Below are 15983 nucleotides of genomic sequence, written 5' to 3'. Positions count from 1 at the left end.
TTAGCAACAGCTTCATCCCTACAACCATCAGGCTATTAAACATTACCTCCTACAAATAGGCTCCGCATTATATAGACGGGGGCATTATTTTTGACTTTGCACTATTATTTCTATCTATCGAACTTTTATTGCAGTTTATTATGGTGCTTGCAGAGTAGTATGTTTACATATCTGTTGTGCTGCTGCAGTTAAGAATTTATTGTTGTGTTTCAGGACATATATGACGTAAAACACCCTTGACTTGAGTATGTACCCGAGTGCATGGAGTGGAGGAACAACAGCGTTATGAAGAGTAGCTAGCATTGGGCCACCAGCACATGCCCAGAATTTTGTTTGTCATTCATTCTCCAACATAACTTTGTTAATATTGTTGCCTAACAATAGTACCCGTTGGCCAGAACGGTAGAATTGGCCAATCAGTCATTGATCTGTTTTCTAAATGAATATCCACAATAAAAATTAACAGCCAAAGAATAATTAAATCTGATTTTATTTGACATCACAATTAAAAAAATTGTAGGACAAAGAACAAGTCATGTGGATAGTTAATTTTGCAAAAGCCACATGTTCCGGATTTTTTTGACAATACATTTTTTGCTTATTTAAAGATTGGTGGATGTAACACAACAGTAACAAGATCCCATCAATAAAGAAAAGATAAAGCATAATTTTCATGACTTACACAAAATATAACTTAAAAATGGACTTCAGAACCCTAGAACAGCAGTTCATAATAGTTCCATTTCAAAAAATAACTATACTTACCCTAGACTTCAAAATGTTTTTTTCCCCCCCATATAGAAAGTGGACCTTATAGAATCAAATACAGCATGGAAACAGGCCGTTCTACCCACCAAGCCCACACCAGGCATCAATCACAATTACACTAATCCTAAATCAACCCCAATTTTTATTCTTCCACATTCCCATCAACTCTCAGTACATTCCACAATATACCTGCAACCTAGGGGTAATTTACAGTGGCCAACTAACCTACCTACCTGCATGTCTATGGGATGTGGGCGGAAACCCACATGGGCAAAAAGGAGAAAGACAGGAGAGGTCAGGATTGAACCCAAACCTCTGGCGCAGCAAGGCTGGCAGCTCCAGATTGCAGCAATCTCCTTTTCTTAAAACCACTGAAACATCAGTTAAGCCTGTGATGAGACGTTGGGTAACACTCAACCTGAAGTTACGTAACTGTAGAACAATGAATAATATTAGACTGCAATACAATAAAATCTGACAATAGTGGACCATGGTGGGGCTGACGTCTGTTACTGCCGATTAACCCAAGGCCATGAGGGGAGATGCGCCATGGGGAATTTACAGGCCAGGGAGCCATGGAGCACCCGGCCCCACACGCGACAGTGGACGGGCCCGGTACTCACTCCGCCTTCATGCTGTTCCCTCAACCGAAGCTCCCGCTATGTGACGCCAGCTCGTTGGGAAACTGGCGGGAGGGGGTGAGGACATTTTCATGAGAACCTCGGTCTGCTTTAACTGAAATCCACTGTCTAGTGGTCCGTTATTGTGAGGGTTTACTGTATATATTGCAAGCTCAGCAGATTAGGATCACTGTAAATGACATGGAAATCATGCACAAAACAGTCCAGATCAAATTACAAATCTTTAGTATCATTTTAAACTCTTCATAAAGCATACAAGATATGCCGTGATGCCATATCATTGTTCATTCATGAATATGAGCAATAACTCATAAGTGCTTCATATGATATAACCATTTCCCACGACTTGCGTTGTTCCTTCACTCGGCATGATATTTTAATTATTACGTGGGATGGGTTTTAACAACTGATTATTTTGACAGTGTTTATACACTATAACGAGAGGCAATTTATTTTAAAATGCAAAATAATATTTTTTTAGATCTACAAAAACCGTATACCGAAACAAATGTTCTTTTCAACACGCAATCCTGTTTCTGTAATAATGCAGGCAATGATTTAAATAGTGAAAACTAAAATAGTTTACTAAAATTTTCTTCCAAAGAAAATAATGTTTGAAATAATTTAAGAAATTCAGATAAAACTATGTCTTGTAATGTTGAACAATGTACAAATGGCGCTGACTGGATTTTGTCCCGAAGTTTAATTCCTGTACAATGATGTCTTCAAAAGGATCTTCAGTCTGCTGGTAGTCTCCACTCATTTTAGAGCCCATTCTTGATCAGTTCATGGACCCCATTTTCATCGATGATCAGTGGAGCTCGGAGGTCATGTCCTGCAACATGTTTTCCCAGACCCTGAAACACACATCTCTTTTACCTCTACGAATAGGACTCTCTGTGTCATATGAACAATTGGAGAATACTGTCACTGCTGACCATGTCACTAATCTAACTAAGAAATTGGGACGTTACGTTACTGTTGTACAAGACGTTACCATGCTATACACTTACAAAAAAAAAAGACTTTTTGGAGATACAGCACGGAAATGGTCCCTTAGACAATAGGTGCAGGAGGCGGCCATTCGGCCCTTCGAGCCAGCACTGCCATTCAATGTGATCATGGCTGATCATTCTCAATCAGTACCCTGTTCCTGCCTTCGCCCCATACCCCCTCACTCCGCTATCCTTAAGAGCTCTATCTAGCTCTCTGTTGAATGCATTCAGAGAATTGGCCTCCACTGCCTTCTGAGGCAGAGAATTCCACAGATTTACAACTCTGACTGAAAAAGTTTTTCCTCATCTCAGTTTTAAATGGCCTACCCCTTATTCTTAAACTGTGGCCTCTTGTTCTGGACTCCCCCAACATTGGGAACATGTTTCCTGCCTCTAACGTGTCCAACCCCTTAATAATCTTATACGTTTCGATAAGATCTCCTCTCATCCATCTAAATTCCAGTGTATACAAGCCTAGTCGCTCCAGTCTTTCAACACATGATATTCCCGCCATTCCGGGAATTAACCTAGTAAACCTACGCTGCACGCCCTCAATAGCATGCCCTTCGGCCCACCGAGTCTGTAATGACCAGCAACCAACCCGAGCACTAGCACGAGCATGCACACTAGCGACAATTTACAGAAGCCAATTAACCCACAAGCCTGTACGTCTTTGGAGTGGGGGAGGAAACCGGAGCACCCAGATAAAATTCATGCAGTCACGGGGAGAACGTACAAACTCCGTACAGACAGCACCTGTAGTCAGGATCGAACACAGGTCACTGGTGCTGAAAGACAGCAGCCCTACCGCTGCACCACCCTATAGGAAGAATGTTGTTAAGCTGGAAAGAGATTAGACAGGGATGTTGCCAGGATTTGAGGGGCTGAGCTAGAGGGAGAGGTTGGTCAGGCTAGAACTTTATTTCTTAGAGTGCAAGAGGTGATCTTATTGAGATGCAAAATAATCATGAGGGGAATAGATAGTGTGAATGAACAGAGCCTTTTACCCAGCAGAGTGGAATCCAAAACGAGGACATATGTTTTGGGTGAAAAGGGCAAGATTTAATACGAACCCAAGGGGCAACCTTTTCACTCAGAGGGTGGTGGATATATGTAACAAGTTGCCAGAGGAAGTAGTTGAGGCAGGTGCAATAACACCATTGAAAAGACATTTGGACAGGTACATGGACAGTAATGGCTTAGAGGGATATGGGCTAACTGGGACTAGCTTAGATGGGGAATCTGCATTGGCATAACGAGTTGGTCTGAAAGGCCCATTTCTGTGCTGTAATGATGACTTTAATCCTATCTGCCCGCACACTGTCTGTATAGCTCCATTCCCTGCCTGTTCATGCACCTCTCTAATGCCCCTTAACCATCACCATCTTATCTGCTTTCACCACCACCCTTGGCAGATGTTCACAGCTTTTACCATGCTCTAAAAAAAATTGTTTCACAGATCTTCTTCAAAATTGTCCTCACTCACCCAATCCTCGACTCTCTAGTAATATGATATTTCCATTGTGAGGGGGGTGGGGATAAAATTGACTTTCTACCCAAAGCTCCTCATAATTTTATATATTAGGTTGCTTCCTCAGCCTATGATGTTGCAGAGAAAACAATCCAAGTTGGTCCAACCGCTCCTTGTAGCTATTGCTCTCCAATCCAGGAATCATTCTGGTGTGCCTCTTCTACACACTCCCTGAAACCTCCACTTTTCTGAAATGTGGCACCCACAACTGCATTCAATATTCAAAATGTGGCCTGACCAAAGTTTTAAAATTATACAGCTGCATCATGACTTCCTGACTTTTGTACTCGACACTGACTAACGAAGTACTCGACACTGCCATTTGTCTTCTTTACCATTATCTTCTTATGTTGCCACTTTTAAGGGAGCCTTGAACTTGCATCCCATGATCACTCTGCACATCAATACTGATGCTCCTCAGAGCCCTGCCATTTACTGTATACTTTCCTCATGCATTTGATCTCCCAACGTGCAACATCTCACACTGATCTTGATTAAGGCCATCTGTCATTTCCCCGTCTATATAACTTGTCAATCTATAGACTTTACTTTAGACTTTAGAGATACAGCACGGGAACAGGCCCTTCGGCCCACTGCATCCAGCGATCACCCTGTACACTAGCGCTCTCCTACCCACTCGGGACAATTTACAATGTTACCAAAGCCAATTAACCTCCAGACCTGAGTGTCTTTCGAGTGTGGGAGGAAACCGGAGCACCCGGAGAAAACCCACGCGGTCACAGGGAGAAAATACAAACTCTGCACAGACAGCACCGGGAGTCAGGATCAAAGCTGGGCCTCTGGTGCTGTGAGGCAGCAACTCTACCACCGTGTCACCCCGATAGTTATTATATTCACAAAATTGAATATTTAATTGAAAACACCGATCAGAATTTTTTTCTAAACTGGAATTCCTTAGCCTTAAGAGTTTGAAACTAAATACTATACTATTTGTTACAGCTTCTAATAACTGACCAACAATATTACAGGTAGACACAAAATGCTGGAGTAACTCAGCGGGTCAGGCAGCATCTCTGGAGAGAAGGAATGGGTGACGTTTCGGGTCGGGACACTTCATATTACAGCATTCTCCCATCCTTTAAAAATTACTTACCTCTCCAGCATAAGATACAAGCGGTGAAATTTCGCATTTTATTGGAAGATCCGTCAACTCTTTCAGACTGAAAAGTAAAATATAATTTTTAACAACTTAAAAGTATTCCCTCAGCAAATAAAAATCTTCTTAGAATCTATTCACCACCCTACACAAAACAGTATCCAATGCTTCATTTAAGTAAATATTGATGGTTTTTTAAAAGGCATAATCAAATTAGAATTGGAAACTGGATTCTTTTTGGTTATTGATTTTCTAACCACAGGGCACCACCAGTTCCCTGGATTATGACAATGAGGCACCCATTGCAAGAATTACTGTTTAATCTCAATCACTATGGGCCAATTGTAGCTTCATGACCATCAACAGGGTTCAAACCCATGCTGCAAGTCAACTGAGAACATTCACAGATGGATCAAAAGTCCAGAATAGTAAATAGAGGGAATATTTTGCATTTAAAATATCAAATCAGCGTGCAGTTTAGAATCACGGCTAATTAATCTCTTGCTTGGATAACATAACTGCACACTTTGGCCCAGCTATTCGACTTCAGAAGTGATGTTTTGTAGGTTAAAGAAATTCAAGCCAATTTCCCACGTCAGGGCATAAAGATTAGATTTGGAAGAATGATTAATGGCAGCCCAATGATACAGCTGGCAGAGTTGCTGCCTCACAGCGCCAGAGACCCAGGCACAATCCCGATCTCGGGCGGTGTCTGTGTGGTGTTTGTATGTTCTCCCTGTGACGTGTGGGTTTCCTCCCACATCCCAAAGACAATGCAGGATTATAGGCCTCTGTAAATTGCCCCCCCTGTACAGGGAATGGATGAGAAAATGGGGATAATGTAGAACTAGTGTGAACAGTCAGCACAGATTCGGTGAGCTGAAGGGCCTGTTTCCATGCCGCAACACTACACGACTAAAACGTAACTCAAAACAAATGCGTGAGCCAATTTACTTTCAGTTAACCTTGTAATCAGTGTGCTCAAATCCACTTTTCTACTCAATCATCAATAATAGAATAAATGGGCAACATAATTTTAAAATAATTTTGGTTAATCTAATTGTGAATAGATTCTTTAGAAGACATAACACAAGTGCCCCAACCAACCACCAATGCTTAAGTTAACATGCTAAAAATCTCCATGCATTCAAACCCTTTTCTGTGTTAGTATGTGACTTTCACCACACATCTAATAAGGTAAGCATTTACCAGCAACTGCCAATGTCTAAACCCAGATGAAGGATAAAAAGGACATGGACATGAACTATCTCTGAGGAACAATTACATTGTGGAGTCAACTAGCATTTCATAAATTGAACAAAACTTTGAGAACCAATGATATGAAAATACTATCCTTAAAAAAAAAAAGAGCAAATCAAATATTTCAATAGCTTTGGTTGCAAATGTACATCCACAACCAGATCGAAAACAAGCAAATCAGAAGAAAATTGAAATGCAAAGGATTCTCAAACCGAGAACAGAGCGTGTAAAGGAATAAAACAAGTGCTGAAGGGACTCAGCGGGTCAGGCAGCATCTGTGGAGGGAATGGACAGGTGTCATTTCCGATCAGAACCCTTCGTCAGATTGATTATATTAGGGCGTATGAAAGCTATAAAAGAGAGGTGGAGGCAGGATAAAGCCTGCAAAGAGATCGTGGTTACCAGTGAGGAGGGTTTCATTAGCAGATGGGTGGAGTAAGTCACAAAGAGGAGAGATAAAGGAGACAAAAATGTCAGATAAGGAGAATAGAGGAGTGAAATGTAAAGCCAGAGGAAGGGAATAGGTGGAAGGGAATGGGGGGGGGGGGAAGAAGAACGAAAGGGTGTGAGAAGGAACAACTTTATTTTGATATCTTAATATTTTATAATTCTGTCTGGCTAAGTACACAATTTTATTTAGCATTTATCTTTCGTTTACAAGAGATATAATGATCTATACAGGACAATTTTGTTTGCAAAAAACAACAAATCAGATCAGGCTGGTCTGATAGCAAGTCTCCCTCAAATTCCAACTCGTGTGTATTGAAGGGGCACGAAGACCTCTGTTATTCCGTATTTGAGGTAGATCTTTTAAAATTTTCTTACAAAACTTGTTCATTTTGAAGGGAAAATAGGTTTGGACTTGGCTAACAAAAATAATGCACCCCACACAATTGACAATTGCTCATCTAACCTTGATGTGTTTCCAAAACACTAAGCAGAGAGCTAAAATATCACAATTAGACAAAAACACCCAAGAAAACCTGTGCTTTTCTTTGAGCTTTTACACACTGGCAGTGTATAGAGGCAAGTATTTCGCTTCAGTCTAGTGTCTTGCTTTAGTCCGCAGCGAAGCACCCGTGACCCATCACCATGCGTTAAACTTAACCCAAGATATTTACTTGTCATTGGCAACACCAGTGACTGCTTCTGACTTTCCAGTTGCCGAACTGCCACATGGGAACAAAAAGTGAGTTAATGGGAAAATTATAAAAGCAACAAAACCACAAAATGTTACAAAATAAAAGTTGGGATCAAAATAAAAATCAACAAAAACTATTAGGTATAAAATGTAGTTAATATTCAGATGTGGCTTTTAATAGAATTTGTAACGTGGTGAAAGATGGATAACACTGATATTTTCAATTTTCTCCTCATTCTTTCAATGGGCCCGAGATAACCTAGCTAGTTTACTTTCAACTCATCTGTAAAATAGTAAACTCATAGTACACATTTCATATTAGAGACCTTGAACTTAATAAAAGTGGTTGTAAATAATTAAACAGGGCTTCCAGTTTTTCACAAAAGCACTGTGATAACTATTAGATTAAAATTAAAATTTCTAGATAATACTGCACCAATTTATCACTTAAATGCGCAGTCAGAACATGCATTTATTCATTCATTTGAGAAAATTAAAGTAAAAGCAATCGGTACTTTTCTCCACCAGTACAACTTTATTGAAATAGAAATGTGAAATTTAAACATTGTGAAATATGATAAAGGACATTTTTAAAGAAACAGATACAAATGATATCCTATGACTAGTTCAAGAAATTTGGAAGTGCTATGAAAATCTAGGACACTGAAAACCTACTGTTGAGCTGATTGTTAAACTGAAGTACGAAATAGCGAGAGCATGGGAAATATTTTATACATTAGCAACTTTAAAGTAACCTAAAAGGGGAAACTATATCAAAGTATAATCCAAATGTCGTTATGTCAATGTCATCAATGAAGTTCAGACTTTCACACAAAACTGAAACCAGAACAAGTACTTGGGAAATGGAAGGGGTGAGGAATTAAGGAAAATTACAATTAGAGAGGAAGCGGTCATTTAGAGCCTTTCCAAATCACTGCAATCAATGTGGTGAAAGTCATCCCAATGTACACTTCGGTAGCGCATTCAATAATTTAAACTCTGCCATAAATTGCTGGAGCTTTGGGCTAATAAGTCTTTGGATCGTGATGGACTTCAGCTGTGGATCTTAAGTGAAGCGGCTGATGAGATAGTTGTACGGCTTTAAATTTTCTAAAATCCCTTTGTTTCAAGAAAGCTTCTGGAAAATAGCGAATGTAACACAAAAAAAAAATCAGTAAGGAGGAAATTACTGGCTTATGAGGAGTATCTATTATGTACAAGGGCACTGAGAAATTTACAAGGTTGTCAAGCCAAACAAAAAGATCAGATAGGTTCTGTGAGCGGGTAACAATCTGACAAATAGCGCATGAAGTGAGAGAATGTGAAATTGTCCACTTTTACAGTAGAAAACAAATGGAACTCCATTACTTAGAGGGATAGGCTATCTTGGCAATAAAGGGTGAGAGTATGCTGGTATTATAATTAGAAAAATTAATAGAACATTATTCTTTATTGGTAGGAAAATTAAATGCAAACTTTGAGAGGTTATACCGATCAGCCAAAACATTATGACCACTGACAGGTGAAGTGAATAACATTGATTATCTTGTTACAATGGCACCTGTCAAGAAGTGGGATACATTAGGCAGCAAGTGAACAGTCAGTTCTTGAAGTTGATGTGTTGGATGCAGGAGAAATGGGAAGGAGTAAAGACCTGAGCGACTTTGACAAGGGCCAAATTGTTATGGCCAGACGACTGGGTCAGAGCATCTCTGAAACAGCAAGGCTTGTGGGGTGCTCCCGGTCAGCAGTGGTGAGTACCTACCGACAGTGGTCCGAGGAGGGACAAACCACAAACCGGCGACAGGGTGTTGGGCGCCCAAGGGTCATCGATGCGCGAGGGCAACGAAGGCTATCCCGTCTGGTCTGAACCAATAGGTCTACTGTGCCACAAGTCACAGAAAATTTTAATGGTGGCCACGGGAGGAATGTGTCACAATACACAATGCATCGCACCCTGTTGCGTATGGGGCTGCACACGGAGGACCAACAGCATATTAGGCAGGTGGTCATAATGTTTTGGCTCATCAGGTCATAATGTTTTGGCTGATCGGTGTAGTTCACGTATATTGTTGAAACTATATCTGGAGTACACAACACTATGTGATGTCCTTATTTAAAGCAGGATCGGACTGTGATAACCATTTCCATTTCAGTTGCTGATAGTTGCACAATGCAGTATTCCTGTGCTGTAGCAATACATTGATGAAAGCTCGACACAACATGCAAGATGTCTCCTAATGTCACTGCTGCAGACGGGAGTACCTCTGAGAAAATTCTCACCGTTTGTTTTCAATTTTGGGTCAGCAGATCGGATGTTAAATTAAAAACACAGAAATATACATAGATTTTAAAAGGCAAGCTCTTTCACTTCAAATATGGTGGGTTTATTAATACAATAAACCATCAATATTTGCTTAATGCATTAATTCCCAGGATGCAGCATTGCTGATATGGCTAACAAGTTTTACTATCCCTAGATAGAATTTCCAAATCACTGCAATCGGTGTTGCGGAAGTCATCCCAAAATACTGACCGGTCGGTAGAGTATTCAATAATTTCAGCTTTGCCACAAACCACGCGAACCGTGATGCACACCTACATGTTTTCATATGTGAAGGGCTTTGTATGCACCTTGCCTTCATCTAATCAGGTGGTCAGAACCAACAGATTTAGGAGGTGCTGCCAAAGAAATATATACCTTGCCAAATGACATACCTGGGAATTGCAGGAATCCTTGATCCATTTTCATCAACAAAGTGCCCACCTGCATTTAGTACCCAGCGATGATGGAGAGACATCAATGCATGGCATGCTGTTGTAGGTGTGTCTTTCCCATCTTGACTATCTGCGTTCTTCAATGGAGAGAACTCATCCTCTCGCAAGACTTCAAATATTACAAATTTCCTGTGAAAAAAATACATTAAATAACTTTTATGATTTGGAAACTGATTAGACTTCACATAAAGCATGAAAAAAATCCCAAAATACAACTATATACATTTATTCAGCGCTTTTTTGTTGCTACATTGTACCAGCAACTACATTTTCAAATCGCCAGAAATGTTAACATTACAAAAGGATTACTAAAGCTTTAAAAATAAAAAATAAATTAGATGGTCAGACCATTAAACAGCTTATAATATAACCTGCTACAGACATCAATGACAAGGAAGCAAGCACTGCATATTTTAAAAGTTCAATGTATAATTCCACCAGAAAATTTATAACAGGGCAATATAACACAGTGAAAGTTTACCTTGTTTCATGGCAATTCTTATTTAAAAGAGGTTGACAAGATTTAGAGAGAAATTGGGCGAGTTTTTGCTGCAGAAACTTCTCAAAGTAGTGTATCTGATAAAAAAAAGCTTCGAACATGAGACAATGCATCCAAATGCATAGCACGACTCATAGAATTGATCTTGACAGTTATGAGTTCCCACCGTTCAGCATAGTCTGCAGCTCCTTCAGGCCCCTGACTCCCTGCCTCTGCAAGCTATTTCTCCTACTTTGCTGTTAGCAGAAACCTCAAAGACAGCTTTGTTGGCTGCTGTGCCACTCTTCAGTGTGCTGTATTCTTCTTATGCCGCCATTATCCACCCTCAAATGAAGAAGGGCCTCTTGAACAAGTTATGCTAAAGCATGAGACCCTCCTTACCATAGATATAGAGAAGTAAAATGCATTAGAACATTTGCGCAAAGAAAACTTACTTTGAAAATTGAAATATGTCAAATACAAATTTTTCCATTTTAATTCCATTAGGTTTGTCCGGTATAATTTGTTGACCTTGATCATTAATGTAGGGAATTTTCTTCCGGGCAATGTGATGCTGCAATTTAGGCTCATGAATTCTACAAAACAAAGAAACAAAAAAAAAAAAAACTTATTCAGCAATGATGAACCAGTCAAATATTCACTGACAACAGCCATACTTTGCAAAATGAACCTTATGTATTTGAACGTATTTTAACTTACTTCACAACGTCCTTTAAAAATGGTAGTGTAAAGTAGTGGTTACAGATGTTCCCTGCATTGAACGCCAAACGTCCATCAGCATTCCGTTTCTGGGCAGTAACTAGGGTGATCTCACTGTACTCCACAACTTGATATAGGCCATTCACTTTACACACAACACCAACTGCCTCAGTTGGGTGTGTCTTTTCTACTACCTGAAATTAAATTTAAAATATTTGAAGCAACCACTAGCCGATTCTATTCACCTACTCAACAGAAAAAGCGATCTTACATGTTACATCAATAAGCTCTTGCCACTTGTCGAAAACTGAATAAACTGACACCAATAAGTTTCCAAGCTTAGTTTATTTTACAGTCAACGATTATTTCTCCAACATTGTTGGAGCATCAAGAATTTGAGAAAGCACAGAATGAAAATTGACTGGGCCCCAAACATATGTACATGCTCATTCAGAATATCCACCAACACAAGTAAACCAAAAATCACGATCAAGGTGCCCTTTCCTTATGTAGTAAAAAGGAACTGCAAATACTGGCTTACAAAATCCCTTTCATTATTTTTTGTGTAATTTAAAAATAAAACCGTCATTAAAAATGCTTCTTGGAAAATAATCTTTGTTCGAGGGAGCTAATTTCGCAAATTCCTCAAAACGGTTTCATGGATCATATGGGTCAGGCAGCACCTGTGGAGAACATGAATGGTGAAGAGTCCTTGCATCCACCCTTGTCTTGAATCCCATCTGAAAAAGACACCACCACTATCTCAGAAAGCTGAACCTCACCCTGTCAACAGCTTTTTCTGTGGAATCTGCATCTGACCGATAAGCAGATCAGCGGCAGGAAGGGAATGCACGGCCTCGACGGTGGAGTGGGCCGCTGAGGCCCTGAAGCAGCCTGGGCCTTGGCGGGATCGAGTACTGCTCAAAGAGGCCTAAAATGTGGAACACAGCTACACTTGGCCAGGTCGACCCTGCAACGTTGCCAGGACAATGGGCCTTCGTGGTCAGATTAGGAACTCCACACCTATGACAGGAACTTGAAAATGGCGCCAAATCTGGCGACACTGTTTACTGTCTCAGTGTACTACTACTATATGCACTGTATCTGAGATGCTTATCCAAGAGCTTATGTATAGAGATACTTGCACTGAACACTATGCAAAAATGAATTTCACTGCACCCCCGGTACATGTGCCACTAAAGTACCATTGCAACCATTAGGATTACTCTGCGTTTGGCACTTGACAGCATTTGAAGCCGAATACCTACTTTTGCAGCCTGCTTTTTTGAATGAATTTAGGCCGCATCCAGCATTAAATGCACGTCATCAGCTGCATTGATCAGCAAGGGAGGGGGAGAGAGAAAAGAAGAGAGTGGTATGAGGAGAGAAATTTCATGAGTGGTGTAAGATTTGAGAAGTTTTCCCTCATTCTGAAAGCAACACCAAACCAAAGAGCTGCAGTTTGGACATTTTAAACGGGAGACTGGGGCTGATAGCGGAGAAAGGCTGCGGTCAGTTTACCAAGGGATGTCACAATCTGTGGGTCCTAAAATGGCCGCAGGACCTCGTGACCAGCCACAAGAGCAAAAACCTTACAGCCCAGTCTCTAGGTTTCTGCAAAGCCACGGCCAGAACAATGGATGGGTATTGGCCATGCAGAAACCTGCGAAACCAGGTCGAAGTCCAGACACTGGGGCGCTGACATCAGCATACTCACAATGCCCCAAGCCGACCTACACAGTTAATCTCGTTAAGGGGGCACAATAGCCCATAGAAAACTACCTGGTAGGTGATGGGAAACCAGTTAAACCCATCACCTCGCAATGAAATACCAATTAACACCGTCTGGCCATCCCCGGTACCCCTGGACATAAGCGCAGATCAGAGAGAAAACTCAATACATATCTTTTAAACAAAGAGATCCCGAGATCTGGCGGGAGATAGGACGGGTCAGAATAGTATAACTGGCCACGACTTTTGGGTTTTAAACTCAAGTCAAACGGATGCAGGAGGAAGAAAAGACAGGCAAGAAGAAGCGAAGTGAAAGAGAGAGGAACCCGCACGCAACTCGAGAAGAAATACTGCAAGAAAACCTGCAAGGAACGCAAGCCAGGAGGAAGACGAAAAGGACAGGCAAGAAAGACACGCTCGCAGCAGGGACAGCAACGCTCGCAACGACTGGCCAGGAACGCAAGAAACGGAAGGAAGAAACTCACGGAACAAGCACGACCCTCACGGAGAACAGCGGAGAAGCAGCACGAACAGCCAGTAACCCCAGTAATAGCCCCATGGTGAGCATGTACCCCGATCCTGCACATCCTGGACATAGTTTAGTGTAGAGGGGAGGGTGGTTTAATTAACGTGGGTGTATAAGTAAATATGTGTTGGCCAATTTTGCGATGTGTCGTACGTTCCCCATCTTACAGTCGTGTATATGTCGTTTAGAACTGTGTCTAAGTATTCGTGTGGTTATGTATATGTCGTTTAGAACTGTGTCTGTATTCGTGTAGTTGTGCATATGTCTAATAGAACTGTGTATAAGTATTCATGGACAATAGTCCCAAGCGCTCAATAAAAGCCTTTTCCATTTAAACCCTGGTCTTCAAATCTGGTCTGGTTGAGTTTTTTTCTGCACTATCAACGCTCCTGCATCTAAGTCCAGTGTCTAGAACCGTAGGGGGTGAGTGGGACGAACCACTCACGGGGAACCAGTGTGCGCGGCCTGGTCAAGGGATCAGAGCAAGGCACGGGGACCTTAGGTCGGGCGAAAGCTCGGCGCAGAAACCCCTTACAGTGGCTAGATCTGTAATGCTACCCTGTGCTTCTTAAAACCCAGATTGTAGCTCTTAAATACATAGTGGTTGAAAAAAAGTGCCAAAGATTCCAATCTGGAAAAGAGCACGCTGAATCTTCAGGAGCTGCTAACCAGCAGTTAAATTTGATATTTTGTTCTTCCTCCTCCATCCTCTTTCAAATTGGCCAGATTGCAAGAGCCCAGAAATCAGCGAGTTTGTGGTCCACTTGGATCTCCAGGATGTTGTGTTTCTGATTAAGTGTGACTCTGGGGAAGAGTAAGCTTGCTGACTCCTAGGAGTTGTGAGTCTGCGGGGTACAGCATGAAGGAGAGTTCAAAGTGGGAGCAGATTGGATGCGATGTACTTCAAAACATAAATGCAGGCTGCAAAGAGGTTTTTTTTTTAAAAGTTGAAATACACCCTTCCTCTCAAGTGAGGGAAAGGTTGAGGCAAACAGGCAGTGAGGACCAAGCATTAGACACCATCAGCATTTGCAGGGCTCAGTCATTCTGGTGATTGTTGACAAGTAGCAGAGAATTCGACAGTCTCAACCTGCCAAACCTCAATTGGGAGCTCAAAGGCTCTCTGAAAATTAATGTACCTTTGGCAAGTTCTGGCAAATCTTTTTGGCTTCCATTGTTAATCATCATAAATTTGAATCCTCCACCACCGACCAACCCACTAATAGAAACAAGTTTTTAACGATTTCTGACCAAAGTGAACAAATGAGCTCTTAAATCTCTCCTCACAGGTGAAGCCGACCATTTCTTGGCAAGTTCTGGCAAATCTCTGCTCACTCTGGTAGGTTGCACGATTCATTCAGCGAACTGCTAGAGGCGATGGACAGCAGGTTTGCGGTGGTCGTGGGCGGTGGTGCTGGCGGAGGCCCTACAGCAGCCCGGTGAGTGGGTGGATCAAGCGCAGCCCGCGGCAGTGGAAGGAGCCGACGGCATGGTGCTGGGCCGGGCCCACCCCTACTTCAGCCATCCAGTGCCGCCCGGACACCGGGCCTCAAAGTGAGAAAATAAGAAATTGCACATCTCTTTGGGCCATGATCAGACTTTTCAGAAACTTCCACCGGAATGTGGCGGCTGTGTGCTGTTCCAGAAGAGGGTCTATTGTAATCATGTATAGTATGATTTGACTGGATAAAATGCAGAACAAGCTTTTCATTGTATCTCTATACATGCGACAACAAAGAAACCATTGAACCGTTAAAAACCATTGAACCGTTACAGTGCAATTTAGTTCAGACATTTATTTATGTGATATGTCAGTCCTTATGACTGGGACCACCTGGGCTCTGGTTCACAGAGCGGCTGCGACTCGCCTACAGAGGCTTCTTCGGCCGCGGGCCGCGTGGACGTCGGAAGCTCGCAGGCCCCTGGGTGGGGGCCGACATCAGGAGCTCCGGCAGGGGCAGCGTTTTCGCCCGCCCCGAGTCGTGGGGCTTGGGTTGGCCCGCTGCGGACCTTTCACCGTCCGGCACAGCCTGGAACGTGACAACTTCAACAGCCTGACCGCGGGAGAAGACGGCAGGGGAAGAGAAAAGACATTCTGGCCTTCCATCACAGTGAGGAGGTGACTGGAGGAGACTCAATGTGATGGATGTTTCTTTTTGTTTGGTGTTGGTTTGTGATTGTGTGTGTTATTGCTTATTTTTATTGCTCTTGTTGTTGGACTGTGGGTAATCTTTCATTTCACTGCACATGTATGTGAATGTGACAAATAAAATTGACTTTGAATGGATGAAAAAGAC

General features: G+C 41.9%; 1 protein-coding gene across 2 annotated transcripts in view; it reads right to left on the bottom strand.

The window, feature by feature from the left end:
* Positions 1–497: 497 nt before the first annotated feature.
* uap1 (UDP-N-acetylglucosamine pyrophosphorylase 1) overlaps positions 498–15983 on the bottom strand; it is a 30921-nt gene continuing 15435 nt past the window's right edge. The window contains exons 5-10 of one of the 2 annotated variants that reach the window (XM_078407773.1): positions 11430–11623; positions 11165–11305; positions 10172–10360; positions 7434–7481; positions 5050–5116; positions 498–2266 (exon numbers count right to left, since the gene is read on the bottom strand). In XM_078407773.1, the coding sequence (XP_078263899.1) occupies positions 2174–2266; positions 5050–5116; positions 7434–7481; positions 10172–10360; positions 11165–11305; positions 11430–11623 (732 nt within the window). In that variant the 3' untranslated portion in view covers positions 498–2173. The remainder of the gene's footprint in view (positions 2267–5049; positions 5117–7433; positions 7482–10171; positions 10361–11164; positions 11306–11429; positions 11624–15983) is intronic. The other variant, XM_078407774.1, reaches the window with a different exon arrangement.

The sequence above is a fragment of the Rhinoraja longicauda genome, chromosome 11 (assembly GCF_053455715.1).
Source record: "Rhinoraja longicauda isolate Sanriku21f chromosome 11, sRhiLon1.1, whole genome shotgun sequence".
Lineage (NCBI taxonomy): Eukaryota > Metazoa > Chordata > Chondrichthyes > Rajiformes > Arhynchobatidae > Rhinoraja > Rhinoraja longicauda.
Note: the sequence above shows the minus strand (reverse complement) of the source record. Positions and strands in the feature narration are given on the sequence as shown.